Below are 18,688 nucleotides of genomic sequence, written 5' to 3' on the forward strand. Positions count from 1 at the left end.
CACACTTCCTATTAACCGAGTTCTCTCACACCTGAAACTTATATAAAATCACTGCTAGGCGGGTGTCTCTTTCAGAAACCAAATGAGAACCATGTGGAGGATCTTTGGCTTTGTGATCATGTTTATTTTTTTAGCTTCATATAGGGAGGAGTGACAGTCCACAAATCTTTAATTACTACTGCCACTGCTATAGACTGTAGTTGGAGCAAATTACAGAGAATATGAGCCTTTATATAATACAGAGCATTGGCTATGATGCTGCTATGGTGAAAGACTGAGACCCTAATTTTAGCCAAGAGAATTATATGATGTGGGTCCCTACAACAGCAGGAAGAGAACTGTGATGTTCCAGCTCTATGTGTCAAGTACTTATGAAAACAATTAGCGTTCCAGCATTGCCATTTAGTCAGCTGATTTCTTTCCAACTCTGCATGGCAAAATCTTTCTAATACTCTACATTTTTTCTGTGTTGCCTAATATCTCCTGTATCAAAGAATCACACAAAATGCTGTAGGTTAGATATTCAAGTATTAAAAGCAACATATACAGAAAGGTTCTTCAAAAGGTCTTTCAAAAAATTCAGATTAAATAACTTCATTGGCATTAACTTGGATTGTCTGTGTGTGTGCTCATAGGAAGTTTAAAAGAATGCTTTACTTTTAATAAGTTATAGCCATTTCCAGAGGAGGGAAGAAAGCATGGCTCTAGTCATCATGCTTCTGTGCATTGCTTCACTACCAGATCACTGCAGGCTTTGGTATTTCAGTTTAAAGCACAATGACCTAAATAGTCTGAGAATGTATTTTTCTAGCTAAGAATTGTATGTGGGAGCAGACTTGGCCTCTCAGTATCACCAAGGCTAAAGTTTCTTGACCTTTCTGTCAGTCAGTCCACATGTATGCTTTTCTAATTAAATCTCCTGTTGGATTGGAGCAATAATAATAGTGTGGTTCCCCAAAAGAAAGAGGAGTAAAGTCAGGAGGGTGATGAGGTTCACAACCAAAGACTAAATCATGTGTGCTGCTGCAAAAGTTATTTCATATTTCAAAAATGTTTGAGCTTAAGGACCCAGAATGGAAGATGTGGGAAGATGAGGAAATGTGGGATTAGAGGAACACAAGGGATCATGAGGCTATATTTGTCTGCATCAAAATGCACCTTGACAGAAGCAAGTTAAATGAGGTATGGAGAGTGAGCAGGACAAGTATAAGGGGAGAAGACGGTGCAGAGAACTGGGGAAGAATATATTCATGCTTTTTTGAAGGAGGAAACAAACAGTGGGCTATAGAAAAGAGGCTTCTAGGAAACCTGGAAAGAGACAGAATGGTCTAAAGAGCTGCATCCAGTGTAATGGAGGGGGAGGGGGGATTGGGGCATTCAGTCACTTATGAAATGAAGATGTTTTATGAAAATTTCATACTTCAAAAGTCTTTTTTACCAAACTGACAGTCAAGCTGAGTACCTCAGGAGGGGATGACCTAAAAGGCAAGTCAGACCTGCCTATCTACCAAGCCAACCAGACAGACAAGACTGTAATTAGGAGGATACTAGGCTAAGCTGCTGCTTTCCTAGTTCAAAATTAAAACCTTTTCTCAAATTCCAGAGGCATCTCTGGGCTCAAGGTGGAGCTGAATAGTGAGTGGGGAAAGGTTATATATGTGGCTTTCTTTAACACAAGTCAGTACTGAATAGTTTTAAATCTGTCCTTTGTTTACCAGTTCCATGGGCAGCAGGTTAGTACTGGAGTTGCTGTGTACAACGATTAGTTCTCAAATATATTTAATTTTTTGTATTTTCTGCTTTATGATGTTATGATGCAGAAGACAGTGAGTTCACAGTAGTATGAAAGGATCCCTGATGAACTGAGCATTTCCTGTTGGAGTTTTTGGAGGTGTTTTTTTTATTTAATGGTTTAGAAGCCAGTTGAGATTAATTACTTTTTGGGAATGACACTGCCAAAATTTGTATACAGGGCAGGGAGAAAAACTATTCCTTTTCCTTTTTTATTTGTAAATATTCACCTATAAAATATAATAATATTAATTAAAAACATGTTTATAGTTTACTAGAATTTAAGTGGTTTAGGTACATATTTAACATTCCAGTGATTGTGCAATAGCCTTTTGATGTCTCTTCAGCGGGACATATGGGATATTGAGTTGATTTGTCAAAATTGTTACTCTCATGGTCCAGTTTTTCCCAAAGTGATTGTTTGTAATAATACAGCCTGGTAAATGGCTATACCAAGCCAATTGTCCACAAACAGCAACTCATGTTAACATCAGCATTTCACAGGGATTTGGCTGATGTGCTGGAGAGTTTGATTTTTTTTTTTAGGAGTACAATGCAGAAACAAAGAACGTTAGCTGGGAGAAAATGACTCAGCATCAGGATTGTAAGGTAGGAGGACCAGTATAGAGGTCAAAGTGACCTAAAATACTTTTAGATTAGTTATAATGCATTTGTTTAATGGATGATGAAGAAGAACTTTTCACATTTATTGAGAATTTTTATATATATATAATAAAGAAGATTGACAGGACTATTAGGGTCAGGCCAAGAAGGACTAGGATGCTTCCACTGTGGAAATTATGTGGCTGGAAATATGCACGTGACTGTCTCCATATGTGGACACAGGTAAAATCATACCTGTTACTAAAATAAGATGTTTTCTCAGGGTGCATTAAGTTGTAAATAGAATCTATTAGACACAGGTTTCAAGGAGCTGTCTCAAAAGAGGGAAAAGTAAACCCAGTTTTGGCCAAGAAATCATAACTGCTGTATCTATAGTTACTGCAAAGAAAGAATCCTCTGTTGAGATTCACGTTTAAGATCTGGGCTTTTTAAAAAGTTTTTAAATATTTTCATTTTTTTCCATTACCCATTAGCTAGTTTAAGTAAAGTTAATGATGGAAAATTCAGTTTGAGTTCTCCATCTTTACTCTTTTATTTTTAGTCAGTTAACAAGCTTCTTGATTCTTTTACTTTTATTGAACAAGACGTAAGTATAAGAACTATGAGTGTTACACAGTTTTTCTTCTATCTTGGTAACATCTTTGGAAACCTGGATACATGGAAGTAAAGATGGTTCATGCCCTGGCAAAGGTCCCAAGAAGCAAACAAAACCTTGTGAGTTGTTTTAATAATTATTTCAGCACTGCAAAGAAATTTGTGTCCTACTGAAATCAATGGAAATGTTGTGAAATATCATAAAAGTGTGTGTGATAAACTGGCAACTGAGGATTATGCCAAACAATCCCAGCAATGAATTAACAACCTAATCCAAAATACTTTAAGAGCCATTACAGGTATCCTATAATTTTCCCTACACTTCCAAAACTACTCTGTATCTTACCTTCTCCTTGCAAAAGATAAATGTTCCAAGAACAAGTTCTAAGTTTTAATTAACATATTCTTTCTATTATCTCTGCTGTGTGTTCTGCCTTTATCAAATTGTCTTATACATAATTTCACAAGGATCTTGACATGAATATAACATGTGCATGTGCCTGACTTCATGTGAACACACTTGGTGCATACTCTTGTTTCTCTTCTTACATTGTTCTCTCTTCCCATTTTGAAGTTTTTCAGTTTTCTCCAGAATGCCAAACCAGGCTCCCACTCCTACGAGCGGCTTGTGATAGGACGAGTAACAAACAAGGACAAGACAGATATGACATCTAACAAATCTGAGCCTCATCAACCCAGAGACTCCTAAGTGTTTTAATGTATGTCTTTTTCTGGTTGGTGGTACTACAACATGTTGGTATTTGTGTAGTTGCACGAAAAGAAGACCAAGCATATTTGTTTTGGTTTTGCAGTATTTATTGATATTTCATTTTTCAAATTACAGTTTCTTTTGACCTTACACAATAGCTGGAGTGTTTATTTTGTGCCATATTCATCAATTTTCTTGAAAAACTACCTTATTGAGAGGTCTACTTTACTTGTTCAGAAAGTTAACTAAAGGAAACAGCTCGTTCATTCGGTGTGAGATGGTTGTGTGGATGTACATGTGACAAATCCATCTGATAGCACTGTGATTTCCTATCTGCTGTAAGACACTTTGTCTCCCAGGGGCTGGCTCTCCAGGGAGGAAAGTCCTTCACTGGGAGCTTCACTAGGGCTGTTTTCACCAGATGATTCTCCATCACTTGCACTTCCTGAAAAGACAATATAATTGAGATAAAAAGAGACGTCATATCCTTGATGAAGCAGGTTGTGAGGCACACAGTTGATCAATGACACTTAGAAGACTTTTATGCAGCTATAAATGTTCAGGAAGATATTTTTCTCAGTTTGCAGTCCATTTGCAAAATGCTTTAGGGTAACAGCAGATCACCTGATGGTATTTAAGAATTGTGCCTCCAGCTGCTTTAAATAACTGCCATTGGAATGCATAATAGTTTGCTCTCCACTCATCCAAGACTTTTTTTTTTTTTTTTTGAATTATCTCCTGGTACTTCCCTACCAGGTAGGAAGTGTGGGGAAAATTAATTTTTTGTCTGTCTGGAATATACAAGGCCCCAAGGACCCCATCTCTGATAGGTCTCTTCTTTGCTATGTTTTTCCTTCTATGGTTTTACTCTTCCACCCCATTTCAGTGATGCATTTGCCTCAGCACCACCAAACCGTGTCAAGAAAGTGTACTGAGGGTGCTTATTGAATGTCTCCTAGAGACAGTGCTCTCATAGCTGCACAGACATCCTCCATAACTAAAGGAATCTGTTCTCTAGCTGAGATTTCGAAAAGGAAGGTGTGAATAGAAAGGATAAAAGATTAATTCTAACCACAACATTCCTGATTACGCTTTGATTCAAGTCTGAACTATGAATACTGTTGGTTTTTTTGGACTCTTGTGTGGCTACCCTTGGTGTCCCAGAGGTCATGGAAAAGGCTTCAGCTTTAGTACCTGTTTTCTACAGATGGGGTCCAGTCTGGCTAACTTGGACATTTAAAATATGCCCAGATCTCTAAATGTAGGCACAAGAGTTAGGCAGACAAGAATCAACTTTGAGACACTAAAGGTATCTCTTTCTCTCCATTTGCAACACTGCTTACAGAGGCCCTTCTTTTAGGAGGACTGGTTCTGTTCAGATACCAGTCAGATGAGTAAGAGATGAAGACTGGATCCAAGTCCACCTGTTTGGGATGCAGTGAGAGGTCCCTTACAAAGGGACTTGCTGTTAGGCAGCACAGTCCACCATACTATGCAAGGGGAATTTTAGCATTCAGACATCTGTCTGAATATACATAAACATTCTGGAGCTCCTGTTTTTAACTGAATTGCAAGCTGTTAACACATTCTCTGGAAAAACCCATTCACAGCTTATTTTTTCCTTATGGCCACTCTTCTTGTTTATCGTTTTGATGTTTCCCATGGAAACCGTCATAATTCAAAATATAAAGCATGCCTTTGAAATGCAACCATGGGGACTCCATTTACTAAATCCAAACCTTTTCAAGCATCACCAGTTTCATAATTCCGCAGGTAGACTGCTCCCCAAAATGCCTACTTTACAAACTGGTCTCAAATAAAAATTCAAGAGATTTATAGTTTATCTGCAATGAAACAAATTCAGACATCCCTCCATAATTTATAAAGGCACTGCCAGCAAACACCATGATTAATCAATGCATTTATGACATGAATTTTGTTAAATTATCTCCAATTACATCTACATACATTCCATTTATGTGCCAGGAACAAATTATACATTCCATCAGTAAATATTGTGGTCTGATCACAAAATGAAACACCTACTTCAACTTGGACAGTATTTTACTGAATGGAAAGAAAATTACAAGTAATAGTTAAGCTAGATATATATACAACAGCTTCTAGATCTAGTGAATAACTTAAAGACATGTAAGATTCTAAATATGAGAGGTTTTTATCCCAGAAACTGCAATTTATGAGTTTAGCATAAACCACAACAAGGAATACCTCAGTTTTCAGTTGGACTGAGATATTGAGCTTTGAGCCTTCAGTTATCCTTAATTTGACATTTCACCTGGCTCTATACAAAGGATCAAGAAAGATTTTTGAAAAACTAGTTTCTGTTATATTTTATGATCACTGGCTTATCTAGTTCTTCTTCATTTTATTGAAATATGTTGGGGTTTTTTGCTTACAGATCACAGATGACATATGAAGCTGAAAAAAACTGATTTCAAGGAAAAGGTGAGATGGACAAAACAGAATTCATCATAATAGGTTGAGATTGCATCAGACTATATTCTGTACATCTTTGCACTTACATGTGAAAACTGGATTGTTTCATTATCAGTACCTCTTGCTGACACACTTGTAACTTCCATCTACTTGGCAGGAGACCACAGATTGCAATCCATAATAATCCAAGAACACTATCATGGACTTTTATATTTATTGAAAGGTGGGAAAGTGTTAGATTGGACCTCAGAGTACCTGACTGACAGCCTGACAGCACTCCAGGAATAGAGGCTGGAGCACTCAGGTAGCAACAGAGGTGCAATGCTTCTGTTCTGAAGGGAGGTACAGCAAGTAACCTTGGGTGCAAAGGAGACACATCAACATGATACACAGGGATGCAATTCCTGCAGGATCCAATTTTTGGGAGCAATGCAAGTAATGAACTTGTACTGATGTATTGACACATTTCAGCACAACATCTCAAAAAAACCTGAGGGTCTTCAGCCATCAGCATCCAAATTTTATATTGTCTTTCTAGGAGAACTGATGAACATTATGAATCTTTTTTCCAAGGAGGTGGGCTCAGATTGTTATCAAGAGACCCACAGCATGAGTATCTGTAAGATACCATCCCAAGCTGAGGTCTGGAACAGAAATGGGTTTGATGTGATGCCTATTAAAAATTGTATGAGAAGTTTCAGTATTCCAAGATAAGATTAAAGATGACTATCAAGGCAAGGCAACAAGCCAACACTGCTATGATAGAATTTAGCAGAAGTCAGCTGTGTAACTGCATTACCATGGTTCTGGGGCCAAGCAAACACTGACTTAAAGAGCCAGCCGGGTGTACTCAGTTCTGCTTGAAGAATAACATGTTGACATGTACTTTTTAAATCTTTTCTTCACAATCTATACTCCATAAATTTCACACTTTATGGCTTGTTTTCAAGAATTTTACCCAACTTCGTGAACTCTTTCTGTGTGCTTTTCTCTCCCTTTCTCCATTTTTTGTTTAACATTCCAGTATTTGGCTTTGGCCACTGACAAGGGCAGGATATTGAGTTAGACAGATCATTGGACCAACTCATACACGAATGTTGTGTTCTTATGCCAGTTTGGATGGGTTTAGACCTTCTCTATGCCAAAACTAATCTGCCCAGGAAGATATTTTTCCACTTTTTGGGGGGATTTTCTGTAAGTGCTGGGAATAGCCTCTGTCCGTGGTGCTTGGTCAACAGTAATGCTCAGTCTGGCATTACACAGACATAATGCTGTGAGGTGAAGTCCCAAAAGATCTAGAAGTTATAGCCAGGACTGTTTAAACATCAGAATCAAGCTTTGAAAATTAGCAAAATCTCAACCACCAGAAAGCCATTGGAGAGATCAAAATACCCCCTCTGAACTTGAAAGACATTGAGGGACATCAGGAAACTGATGAAAAGGCTTTCTGCAAAGTCTTGAGTTCACCTTGGAAGAAAGACCATGAGTGAAGATTGGAGCTGTCTCTTCAACAAGAGAATTTATGCTTTGTGTTTGCATCAGAATCACCAAATTAATGGTTCTGAGACATTAGAGTTTTGTCTTACACAAACGTCAGCCTCAGCCCTTTTGAAGTCTTCTATCAGCCACAGAAACCCTGGGTAGTTTGGTGTCTGAGAAAGTACTTTTTGTTCCCAGAATTGCAATGTCCCCAAAAGCAGAGAGGGTTTGAAGATGAAACCTTAGGACATAAAAAACACTCGCAAACTTGCAGGCCTCCAAGAACAATTCAAAACATCTCTGCCTGCCAAAAAGGGATGGTTTTGTTTGCTTTCCTTGAGGCTATCCAAATTTATTTACAAGATACACAGCCACGAAGTGGACTTTATTTACTAGAATAAATTCAGGACAGGCAGCAGATTGAAATCTCTGCGGAGTTGGTTTTACTGTCCTAAGCAGTAAGAAAAAATTGAAGGACTCTCATAGCTGCATTGAAATTTATGGTGACAAAAGAGAAATACAAGGGTCATAATCAGCATAACTATAAAAAAAAAGTCAGATAAATTTATCTGTTGTGAAGTCAAAGCATGCAGGAACCATAATGACATATAACTACAGCCTCAGTTACTACTTTATAGTGGATAGACATCATTGTGCTCCTCCTAAACCATAGGAATCTCAGCATTCTCATGTTAGGTGTTTCCAGTAGACAAAACAGGCCTGTATACCCAGCCTTCCAATTTAGTCAAAGTCTATATTATAACTGCAAATAGAGAGCAAACTATTAGAAGATATAGCTTTGTTATATCATCACAGCAGGAAGATTTCTTTAGCTCTGACTCCAGGGCAATTAAACTTTATTACTCATTATCTGCTACAAAATAAATTTGTTTACTGTTGCATCCTTTCACTCTCAGGACAGTCTTAACTATATGCCCCAGACAATGAAAAATGTTTAATTTATGAAAAGTGTTTTTCCAGTGATTGAGCTACATTCATAGGAAAACATTAAGCAGAGAATTTAGGTTTTATTTAATGTCAGAAAATGCTCTTCTCACCTGTGGATGCTTTCAGCCTTCTGATATAATCAGACCAAAAAGAACAGTCTGCTTTTTTCAATCCTTTAAGAGTTGGCAAAGAAACAGTGAATTCCTTGCAGTTATCACCATCATCACTTGACAGATACATAGGCCAGAGGGGCATCACCCCTGACATCCTTCTCGAGAAACCATGAAAGTAGTTTGGATTTCTAAGGGAGCAGGAGAAATGATCATTAGAAAACAACGACATGAACAGTAAAGTGAGACGAAGATTGGGTAGGTCAGGGAAATGTGTATCCAGTCCCTCTGACCAGCAGGGCTCAAATTTAGTCCAGAGTGGTGAATCATTCATGTTAACTTGTTAGTTTGGTTAACTTCCTAAGGAACAGGTACACAGAATCTGTATAGACACAGGCTTATTAACACTCTCAACAGCCCTCGATCCCAACCCAACCCAAGATAACACAAAAAGCACATAAAGTCACCCTTCCCCCCATTCCCACACTAGTTTTCTAGAGATACTCCTCATTCTTGAGCATGGTCACAGCAGAGTAAAGCTGAAGAATATTCACAGACTAGTTAGTAAAGGCTGCACTGTGTCCCCCCTTTTTTGGGGGGGATAAGGGAACTCTTAGGCAAGAGACTTCAGAATGTGGGTCCTAGGACTAAGTTCGAGAATCAACAAGAAGGCCTCTGCAGCCCCTATGTATTTAAGCAGAATTTGCTGCTGGTCAATGGAGACAAAATGTCTATTCCTTCTAGCTAAGAGTCAAACTACAAATCTTTGGTGTCTGCTCTGCTTGAGGACTTTCCAACTGTTTTGACCAAACCCCTCTATAGGCTTACAAGTTGTTAGAGGAAATGGAGGCTGTTTGAGAGAGGGCAGGATCTGGACTGACTACACTCTGTATACTCTTCATCTCGTCCCCAATTATAGGAATCTTAAATATCACCCACTTACCCAGAGTTTACAAAATTGGAGATATACTGCATAATTTGCAAGGAAAGACCCTTTTCTTCCAGAGTAAACTGTTCTTCATACTTCGGGTAGAATGGTAGACCAAATGCATACTGAACATCCAGCAAGAGCTCCTGACCTGAGCTAAAGTAAATATTTATGGAAAGATAATTAAAACCATCATTTATTTATTTGGGTAAGAAAGGGATATAATGTAATTCAGAGAATAAAGCAAAATGGTATATAATTAATGACCATTAATTAGAGTGTGGAGAGCTGTGGGACTTTTTCAAATCAAAACATAAAAGAAGAGCAAGCAATAACAGGGAGAATTTGCCATTAGGTTAATGCAGGTCTTTAACATTTGTTACAAGAGCAAATTGTGGAAGGTATCAGGGCACGTTTTCTAAATTAAAGAGAAAGTGATAGAGAAGGTCACTTGGCTGTTCCTTAAATGCCTCTTAAGTTATGGACAGATTTTCACTAAATTCAGAAAGTGGAAGCAAGTGGCGACATGGATTCTGGCAGCCACGACGGAAGGTTAATTATGGTTTATTTCAGAGACTTGGAATAAAATCCTGGCCCTTCTTAGCAGCAATTGGATTTTTTCCATTGACTTCACTGTGGCCAGGATTCTAACCCAAATCTTTGGATAAGAAAAGATGTAATAGGAGATGTTTATGAAGATTTTTCTTAGACACAGTTTTAATCTAATTTCTCTGCTGGCTGGGTGGTTTTGACTCATACACTCTGTTCTCCCCTAGTTTTATATGGCAGCCAAGTCAAAACAGCTTGAGATAATCACCTAGATCAGATTTAAGAAAGAACAATTCTTGAGTAGTTCCATGTAATAATTAACACATATTATAAGGAATATTTCAACAATTCAGAGACAAGACTGGCCAGATAAGACCGCAACACTTGCAGGATCTAACAGTAAAGGTCACACACCTCAACACCTTCAAGTGCTGCAGAAAAACAGTAGCCAATTTCTGCTAATAAAATTATAACTAAACTATGCTCAACACACAGCTTTGAACCACATTTCAGAAGGAGACATTTCTGTTGTGGTCCAACTGCATTTTGCATATCCCACATTTAGACAAAGGTCTTATTGACTTGGTTTAGTGCTGCATGAGGGCAGACAGCATCAGGGGACCTGGGAGAAGGAACAGATGTCTGTGAGGTAAGAACAAACAAATCCCAGATCCACTCAGCAAGATTTGATCTGCACTGGCTGCATTGGCTGTTGTCAAAAGGTGTCACAACTGAAACTATTTTATCTTTGGGCATGAAATGCAGCAGCACTGATATGACCCTGATACTGCCTCCAAAGGAACAAGGAGTGTAGTTCAAACCATTATGGGCAGGTGGGCTGAAAGCATTTTATGAGTGGTGGCACTAAAATCTCTATTTTGAAAAACAAACACACAGCTCTCTAAATGAAATACATCTTTGGTTGTGTTTTCCTTAGTCTTATCATAATACCTCAGTAATACTTTGCATCTGGAAAGTGAATTATTCACAGATTATTCACCAAAAAAATGTAGAACTGAAACGAGATTAAAGCATATTTTTCTTCCCCAAATGTTTATAGAAGGATTAAGCAAGATCATAGTTTAATAATTTTGCCTTAAAAATAATTTGCTTGGCCCAGTATACAACAGCAATTTCTAGTGTCAGTATTCCAGCAAAGGTATGATATACTTAAAGGAGCAACTTTCTTTTCAATGAAGAGTTGCTTTTGATTAGATTACAGGACATGAAATTAGTTGAGGTGCAATGAAGAGACAAGTGTACCCATTTAGGGAAGGCATAGCAGAGATGAACTTAGCTGTGAAGCTAAAATAAGTGAGCTGGGACTGAAGTTTTCCCCCCCAGTGAGACTGTGTTCTCAGTCCTCATGTTTCTAGAGGTGAAAACTGCTAAGGTCACAGCCCAGACTGAAATTCAGCAGTCTCTTAAATACATAACTTTTTAGGTTTGAAATTATTTGTACAACTCTTTTGGGTTTCATATAAAGATATAAAGTGGTACAAAAGGCTATAATTTCATGGGCTGCTTTCAATATTTTTCGTTGATATGAAAGAAAACATGATGAGAAAAAAACCCTAAGGTTAAGAGAGGAAAGAGGCACATAAATAAACGCATAGAACAGCAGGAAAGACAACTGGGAAACATATAGAGGGCGGCTAGATGAGAAATATCAGAGGAATATTTCTGTCTCCTCCCTCAAACTCTGATCATAGAATCACAGAATCAAAGAATGATAGAATGGTTTGGGTTGGAAGGGACCAGAGGGGAGTGCCAAATGGCCCGAAATATCCAAACAAGGACTTTGGAGTCTTGTAGGAGCTCTGAGCATACTCAAGGTAGCACCAGGTAGAGACATTGTTTTGACTGGAAGAAAAGTGGAGTGAGAGAAAGAGAAGAGTGACAAATAAACATTTACAGCTTTGCTGTTGTGCACTACCAGCTCTGCAGGGAAGTTTTTGTTTCCTGAGCTACTCCAAACTGCACTCCCAGGATACTATACAGGTGCTCAACAGCAGCAACTCTGAATGGGGAAACGAAGGCCCCACAACCAGTGCGTTTCAGAGCACAGTTTGATAAAAGGAAGGACAGCAAGAAATAAGGGCAAAGGGGGTTTTTAAAGTGTTTTTAAGGAAGCCAAACTAATAGCAACTAACTTCTGCTATGGAAGTCCCTTTTCAAGGAACAGATCTGTTATTTTACCAACAGCAGTGAATGCAATTATGTGTAAGGATGAAATCTTGGATTTATTGACTACACAGGACTAGTACTTCATGCAAAGGTAACACTTCAGATCTTCCCTGTATAACTTTGCTTTTTAAAATGTCAGTGATTTTAGATTCATAGCTTCTCTTCTTATGTGACAATAAGACAGAGCAGTAAATTGAGCCATGGGGAAGTTAGGAGCCAGATCCTACCACTTTGTTCACATTAAAATGAGGTCTCTGTGGGGAATTTTCAGTTCACCTCAGAAGGAGGCGCTACTGGAGTTCAGTTATCCAGTTTACAGAAAATCAGATGGCAGAATCTGAAACGATTTAACAGTAGACCCTGAAATATCATTTGCAGGGAATTTTCATTATCCAGTGCCAAACCATTTAATTGGATAGGTGTAGGTTCTGAGAAATTTTTCCTTGAACCTGAGATGGAGTATCCATTTAAATGTTTCCAGTTAAGAAAGACAGAAAGGAATTACTTAGCCATTCAGATACTCCACTGCTCTCTCTGTAGAACTGTGGCTACCTTCATGTACAAAACAGCTTCAATGGGGCTGATGAGTAGATCAGAATTTAGAACAAAAATACCCAGTTACTGGTTGACTTGGTTTAAATTTTGTTCCAAATAAAAGATAGCATAGATGTAAACCCCCTCATCCAACAACTGAAGTTAGCATCTTAATCACAAGCTTTTGGAACAGAAAAAAAAAAAACAACAAAACAAACAAACAAAAAAAAAGAAAACAAAGCAACAACAACAACAAAACCACCCAAAAAAAACCCAGCCAAGCCCCCCAACTCAGAACTCCTCAAAAATTTGTTTGCAAATTGGAATTGCCATTACTGGCTACCCGTAATCATGACAGTCAGAATAGAAGAACATGACCTGGCAGACCACCACACATTCTGTGCTAGGACTGAATGCACGACTTGAAGCTGGGGCTTCAGGGACCTCACAGTGTGCTCTGTGGTAAATTAGGACATATATCTCATTTTGAACTTTGTCCTTGCTCTAGGTCTGGCTAATTAGTTCATACTGGAAGATCATTCTGATGATTAATGACTGACTCTGGCCTAATATTTCTCTTTTTTTTCCCCTTTCCTTTAAAAATAGTCCTTACTCTCCTTTTCAACTAACTTCAACTAATCTCAAACCCTTTTGAGTCATAGCTTCTATTCTTAGTTGTCTTAATGTAGTTTTTGGTTCTTTTTTAAAACTACACACACATGTAGAAGCCAATGTAAATTATCTCAAAATTTAAATGATATCTTATACAATACCAAAATACCAAACTTCCCACTGCTATTCAGTCATTTAAATTTTAAAATAACAAGACAAACATAACAAGCCAGAGTTCAGCCAGAGTTACCAGAGATCATCTGAGAAATTGAGAAGAAATATTATACTCAAAGTCATGTCAGTCACTGACCTGAGCAGATATTGGCAATCGGTGACAGACTTGGGAGGTAAGAAAACCATTTATCCTTCAATGTAAACCTTTTTGAAAATAACTGCTCATTTTAACAGTTCTGGGAAAGATTTAGTGTTAGAGATGGGATCTCAGCTTTGAGTTCCTAGTCTTGCAATCAAGGCCCTGTTCAGTATCCCATTGGCAAGAGTAGGACTATCATCATAAAAGCCAAAAAAATACCTCTCCACTGTCACTTGGCTTTGGTGAGAACAGGTTATTATTTAAATTCTGATTGAGTTGAGCACCATAGGCGAAACCCAGACTCATAGAGCTGGTGATAAATCTCCTACTGATTTGAACAGAAATAGGATTTCATAAAAACCTGGTCCCCAGCGAAGAGGATATCATTTATATATAATGTGCCACTGCCTTCGTGCTCTTGTGGCCCCGGTCTGTGTTTATTTTTAACAAATGGATTTTAAATTTTTTTTTGCAAGAATTATTGGAAATATTTAATGTGCTTTTCGCACCCATCTGCATTATCTTCATATTAATACCAGCAGATTTACAGAGTATATTTGCAGATCTAGTATCCCAAGCTGTGAACAGGCACCATTTCATCCATGGCATGGGAGAGGAGCAGCTTACCAACACTGCACTTCGCCTGAAATGAAGTGTTCATTTTGATGCTAAGCAAAATAATTTAAAAAAATTACATATAGCCACACATCTTGTAAAAGGAAATGGCATGTGATTGCAGGGAGAAAAAAATAATCAAAGGATAGCTGGATATTTATAGAAATTTAATGGGCCAATGTAAGGCCTGGTGTGACCTCTGCAGTTCTAGGGATGCATTTGGCTCATTGCGTCTCCTCTCATTACAAACTCCTGCCAAACAAATGGGGTAAAGGATGTGAAAAACAGATGAACATTCTTTTCTTTCTTCTTTTCAGGAAAATCAGGACGTATGGAAAAACTTAACTCCTAAAAGGATTAAATTGCCAAGTTTATCCACATTTGTACCAAAAAAGCCCTATAGATACATGTGACTTGCAAAAGTATCCTGGAGTTTGCTGTGTCTTTTCCACTTGAATTACTCCCAATACACACAATGTTCCACTTTGCATTATAGCCCTGCCAATTGAAGAAAATAAAACTGAAGTAGCAGATAGTAAATTCAAGAACCTGAAAGCTCACATTAATTGAAAAAAAGTATCACAGATATTAAGGCAGGAAGAAAGCACTTTTATCAACTTGTCAGAACTCCTAAAAATCACAAATAACACAATTCTATCAGGGAATGACTGTATTTAAAATCTAGAAATAGGTATGTTGACACTTGAGTGCACTTTGGGGAGACAGAAATTTATGCATTTGTTCATTAGGGCTATTCCTGAGCTGAATGAATGGATGAATTTCCTGAAAAAGATGATGTGTCCATTGGAAGATCCTAGAGTACCAAAGAATACCTGAGGCTCTACAGATTACGGGAACAGCCTGTCCTAGTGCAGCACATGCAGTTCCAAAAATTGTTTTGTACTTTTCTGAATCTTTCAGCTGAATTTTTGTTTCATTTAAAGCTGATTTATCCCTTTTCTGAGCTTGGTGATTTGTCTTTGCATATTTATGACTAATTTCCAATATCTGAATGATAAAGGCCTCTAAACCACTTCATGGGAAGAAAAGCCAAATTGTTCTGACCTCAATCCTTTAGAAACAAAGAAACTGTCTAAAGACTTGAGAACAGTGTGATGTGGTTGTATCAGTGGGATAGTGTTTTTACAGCCGTAGCTGGGCATAGCGCAATGGACAAGAGGAATGAAAGGTACTTTCAATAAGAAGAGCAAAGCAACAGCTTTTAGGAGATGATTGGGAGTAGAGCTTTATAGAGCACAGCAACAAGCTGCTGTTGCAGCAAGTGGATGTATCTGCCTAAGGCAATTGAGGTGCTTGCCCAGCTGTGGAGGCAATGTGCATCTTGTGCTTTTCACCACTTCAGTGCTAATTTATTTGCCCTCTGTGTTTACATGAGTTCCTTTGAAGCCCAGAGATATAAAGACATAAATTTCTGTCTGCCTGCACAGCACCCAATTCACAATGTGGACGCCAGCCTATGGGATGTTGGTACCCATGGACTAACAGCTACAGTCAGGAGGAGAGCTTGAAATGGACAGGTGGTGGATGGATTAAAGGGCAGGGATACATTTGTTATGAAATCAAAAGAGTAGAAAAATCTCCTTTAATTAAAGGGATATAAAAAATAGCCAGAATTACCACAGCATACAGAATAAATAGAAACCAAAAATACTTTACAGAGTTGAATGGGTTTATACACAAACATTTTGGGGTTTTGTTTTTTTTTTTAATCAGTCAGGAGTTCTCGCCTTCAGTTAAAGGAATCGCAAGAAGCGTCACCAAAATCCAGCCAGCTATGTGAGCACTGGCATGGAGCAGCCTTTCAACAGCTCACGTCAACATACACAAGAGTGCACAGACAGGAGGTAAAGACAGTCCCAAATAAAATTACTCAAAATAGACAGCAGATCATTAATTTGTCCCATACTCAACAATTAAGAAAAGCTTTTGTGACAATTTTTTATGGTCATGTTAATGACTATAAGATAGAGCTTCTTAGTCCTCAGTTCAGACTGTTACAATGACAATAATGATGCTTTGCCACCCTGCTGCAGCTGATGATCTGTCCCTCTCAGTTGGCAGAGCACTGATTTTTATGCACCATCTTTAAGACAGAACATTTGGTACCACAGTGTGAATTGGAAACTGTACTGGCATAGCAAGCAGTACTCCTTCATATAATATGCAAAAATCACCCAGAAATCTCTTGAAGGGTTAAGAAGACAAATCTTTTTACAGTTAATAATATTATCCTTGTCAAAACATACTTCTGCTATCACACATTTCTTCACCGTAACTAAAGCTATACCCCAGCCCTCCCCACTAATCCCAGGCAGTGCTGAGCAGCCACATTCCTCCTGCATTGTTTAGAATAAATGTTTATTCCAAGGCCTAAGTGTTCTCAGAAAGAGAGTGAGAAAATGGCAGCTGGGTTATGTATATATTTTTACCACAGATTATTAATGTGGGAGTTGGCTCCTTATTCAAATGGGAACTGAAGACTAAAGCAGACATGGTGTCATGCCAAGCTTGGGAGAATGCTACCACGTGGAAGGAGATATTATTCTGCTCTCTGCAAGATCCATTCATCTATACAAAAACTGTCAGTTCATGGGTTTATGTGATTTTCCACATATGTCATAGACATCAGTTTAGAGCAGGCTCTTTAACCCTACTCCTGTATCTATGCATACTTGAATGTGTGTATATGTATACATTTTAGAAACATCCAGTTGCAAGACAAACTTTGGCTAATTGACTTTTACCGGTAAAAAATCCTCCCTGTTTAATAGCTTTTTGTCTACTTTGCATCATTGCATTGGGTCTGTCTTTACTGGCTGACTTCTCCCTCCCTCTTGTTTATCTTGCTGTGAGTTATTAAGGGACTGCTCCTTGTGAAACAAAAGGAAATACCAGTACTTTTTCATCCCTGCATTTTAACTCTCTGTTCTGTTAGACATTTTGGGAGACACACATAAAGTAGAAGAGAGGTGACAAAGTAGAAATTGAAGAATATGTTGCTATATGGTGCCTTATCTTAATTAGTGAACAGTTATTTCCCCAGCCAGAATATTTTATCTAAGAGTAAATAGTCTTCCAGTGTTGCAGTTATCTGAATATTATTTTAATGTACTCTTTCCACTACCCCTGTGGGGTAGCTATTAGAAGTTATTATGGAAAATATTTAATTATATTATCATCTTCCTTATGATATAGATAGCAAACACAAAGAGGGAAAGGTCCATATTCTATGTAAACTGGCTTCTTAGGAAAAATTTATATACTAAAGGAAAAAAGCCTCATTATTTTATCTTTTATGTTACCCTATGGGCATAATACTATAAAAATTCTCATTTTCAGAAGTGGAGGTCTGTATCTCAGCAAACCCGGATGCAGTCCAGTATCAAAATGGCTGAGAAATCATTTTTCTCTCAAAAGCCTATGAGTGATCAGGAATATCTAACGACGTGTTCCTCCAGCTACAATGCACTGAGGGGATCTGATCCAGTATGTGTACTCAAAGAATATCCTACACATGACTACCGTGTGTAAATCATACTTTAGTTATTGCATTCATTAACACAAAGAAATGGCTGTAACAGGGTTCTTCTAGGCAAGATTATGGAGCAGATCATCCTAAGTGCAATCACACAACACCTACAGGATGGACAAGGGGTCAGACCCAACCAGCACGGGTTTAGGAAGGGCAGGTCCTGTCTGACCAACCTGATCTCCTTTTATGACCAGGTGACCTGCCTGGTGGATGAGGGGAAGGCTGTGGATGTGTCTACCTGGACTTCAGCAAAGCCTTTGCCACACTCCTAGAAAAGCTGGCAGCCCATGGCTTGGAGCCATGGAGCACAGAGCCCATTCTGTGCTGATCAGATTGCTGATCAACAATCTGAGTGTTGATCAACTGGAAGGCAGGAGGGTTCTGCAGAGGGACCTGGACAGGCTGGAGAGTTGGGCTGATTCCAATGGGATGAGGTTCAACAAGGCCAAGTGCCGGGTCCTGCACTTTGGCCACGACAACACCCTGCAGTGGTACAGGCACAGAGTGGCTGGAGAGCAGCCAGGCAGAAAGGGATCTGGGAGTTTGGACTGATAGGAAGCTGAACATGAGCCAGCAGTGTGCCCAGGTGGCCAAGAAGGCCAATGGCATCCTGGTCTGGATCAAGAACAGTGTGGCCAACAGGTCCAGGGAAGTGATTCTTCCCCTGCGGCCTCACCCTTCACTG

General features: G+C 38.6%; 1 protein-coding gene across 1 annotated transcript in view; it reads right to left on the reverse strand.

The window, feature by feature from the left end:
• Positions 1–3,840: 3,840 nt before the first annotated feature.
• Positions 3,841–18,688, reverse strand: part of TG (thyroglobulin) — a 148,299-nt gene continuing 133,451 nt past the window's right edge. Inside the window, 3 exon segments of the mRNA XM_032707121.1 lie at positions 3,841–4,163; positions 8,713–8,903; positions 9,656–9,796. Of these exon segments, the coding sequence (XP_032563012.1) occupies positions 4,048–4,163; positions 8,713–8,903; positions 9,656–9,796 (448 nt within the window). The 3' untranslated portion in view covers positions 3,841–4,047.

Source organism: Chiroxiphia lanceolata, chromosome 1, assembly GCF_009829145.1.
Source record: "Chiroxiphia lanceolata isolate bChiLan1 chromosome 1, bChiLan1.pri, whole genome shotgun sequence".
Lineage (NCBI taxonomy): Eukaryota > Metazoa > Chordata > Aves > Passeriformes > Pipridae > Chiroxiphia > Chiroxiphia lanceolata.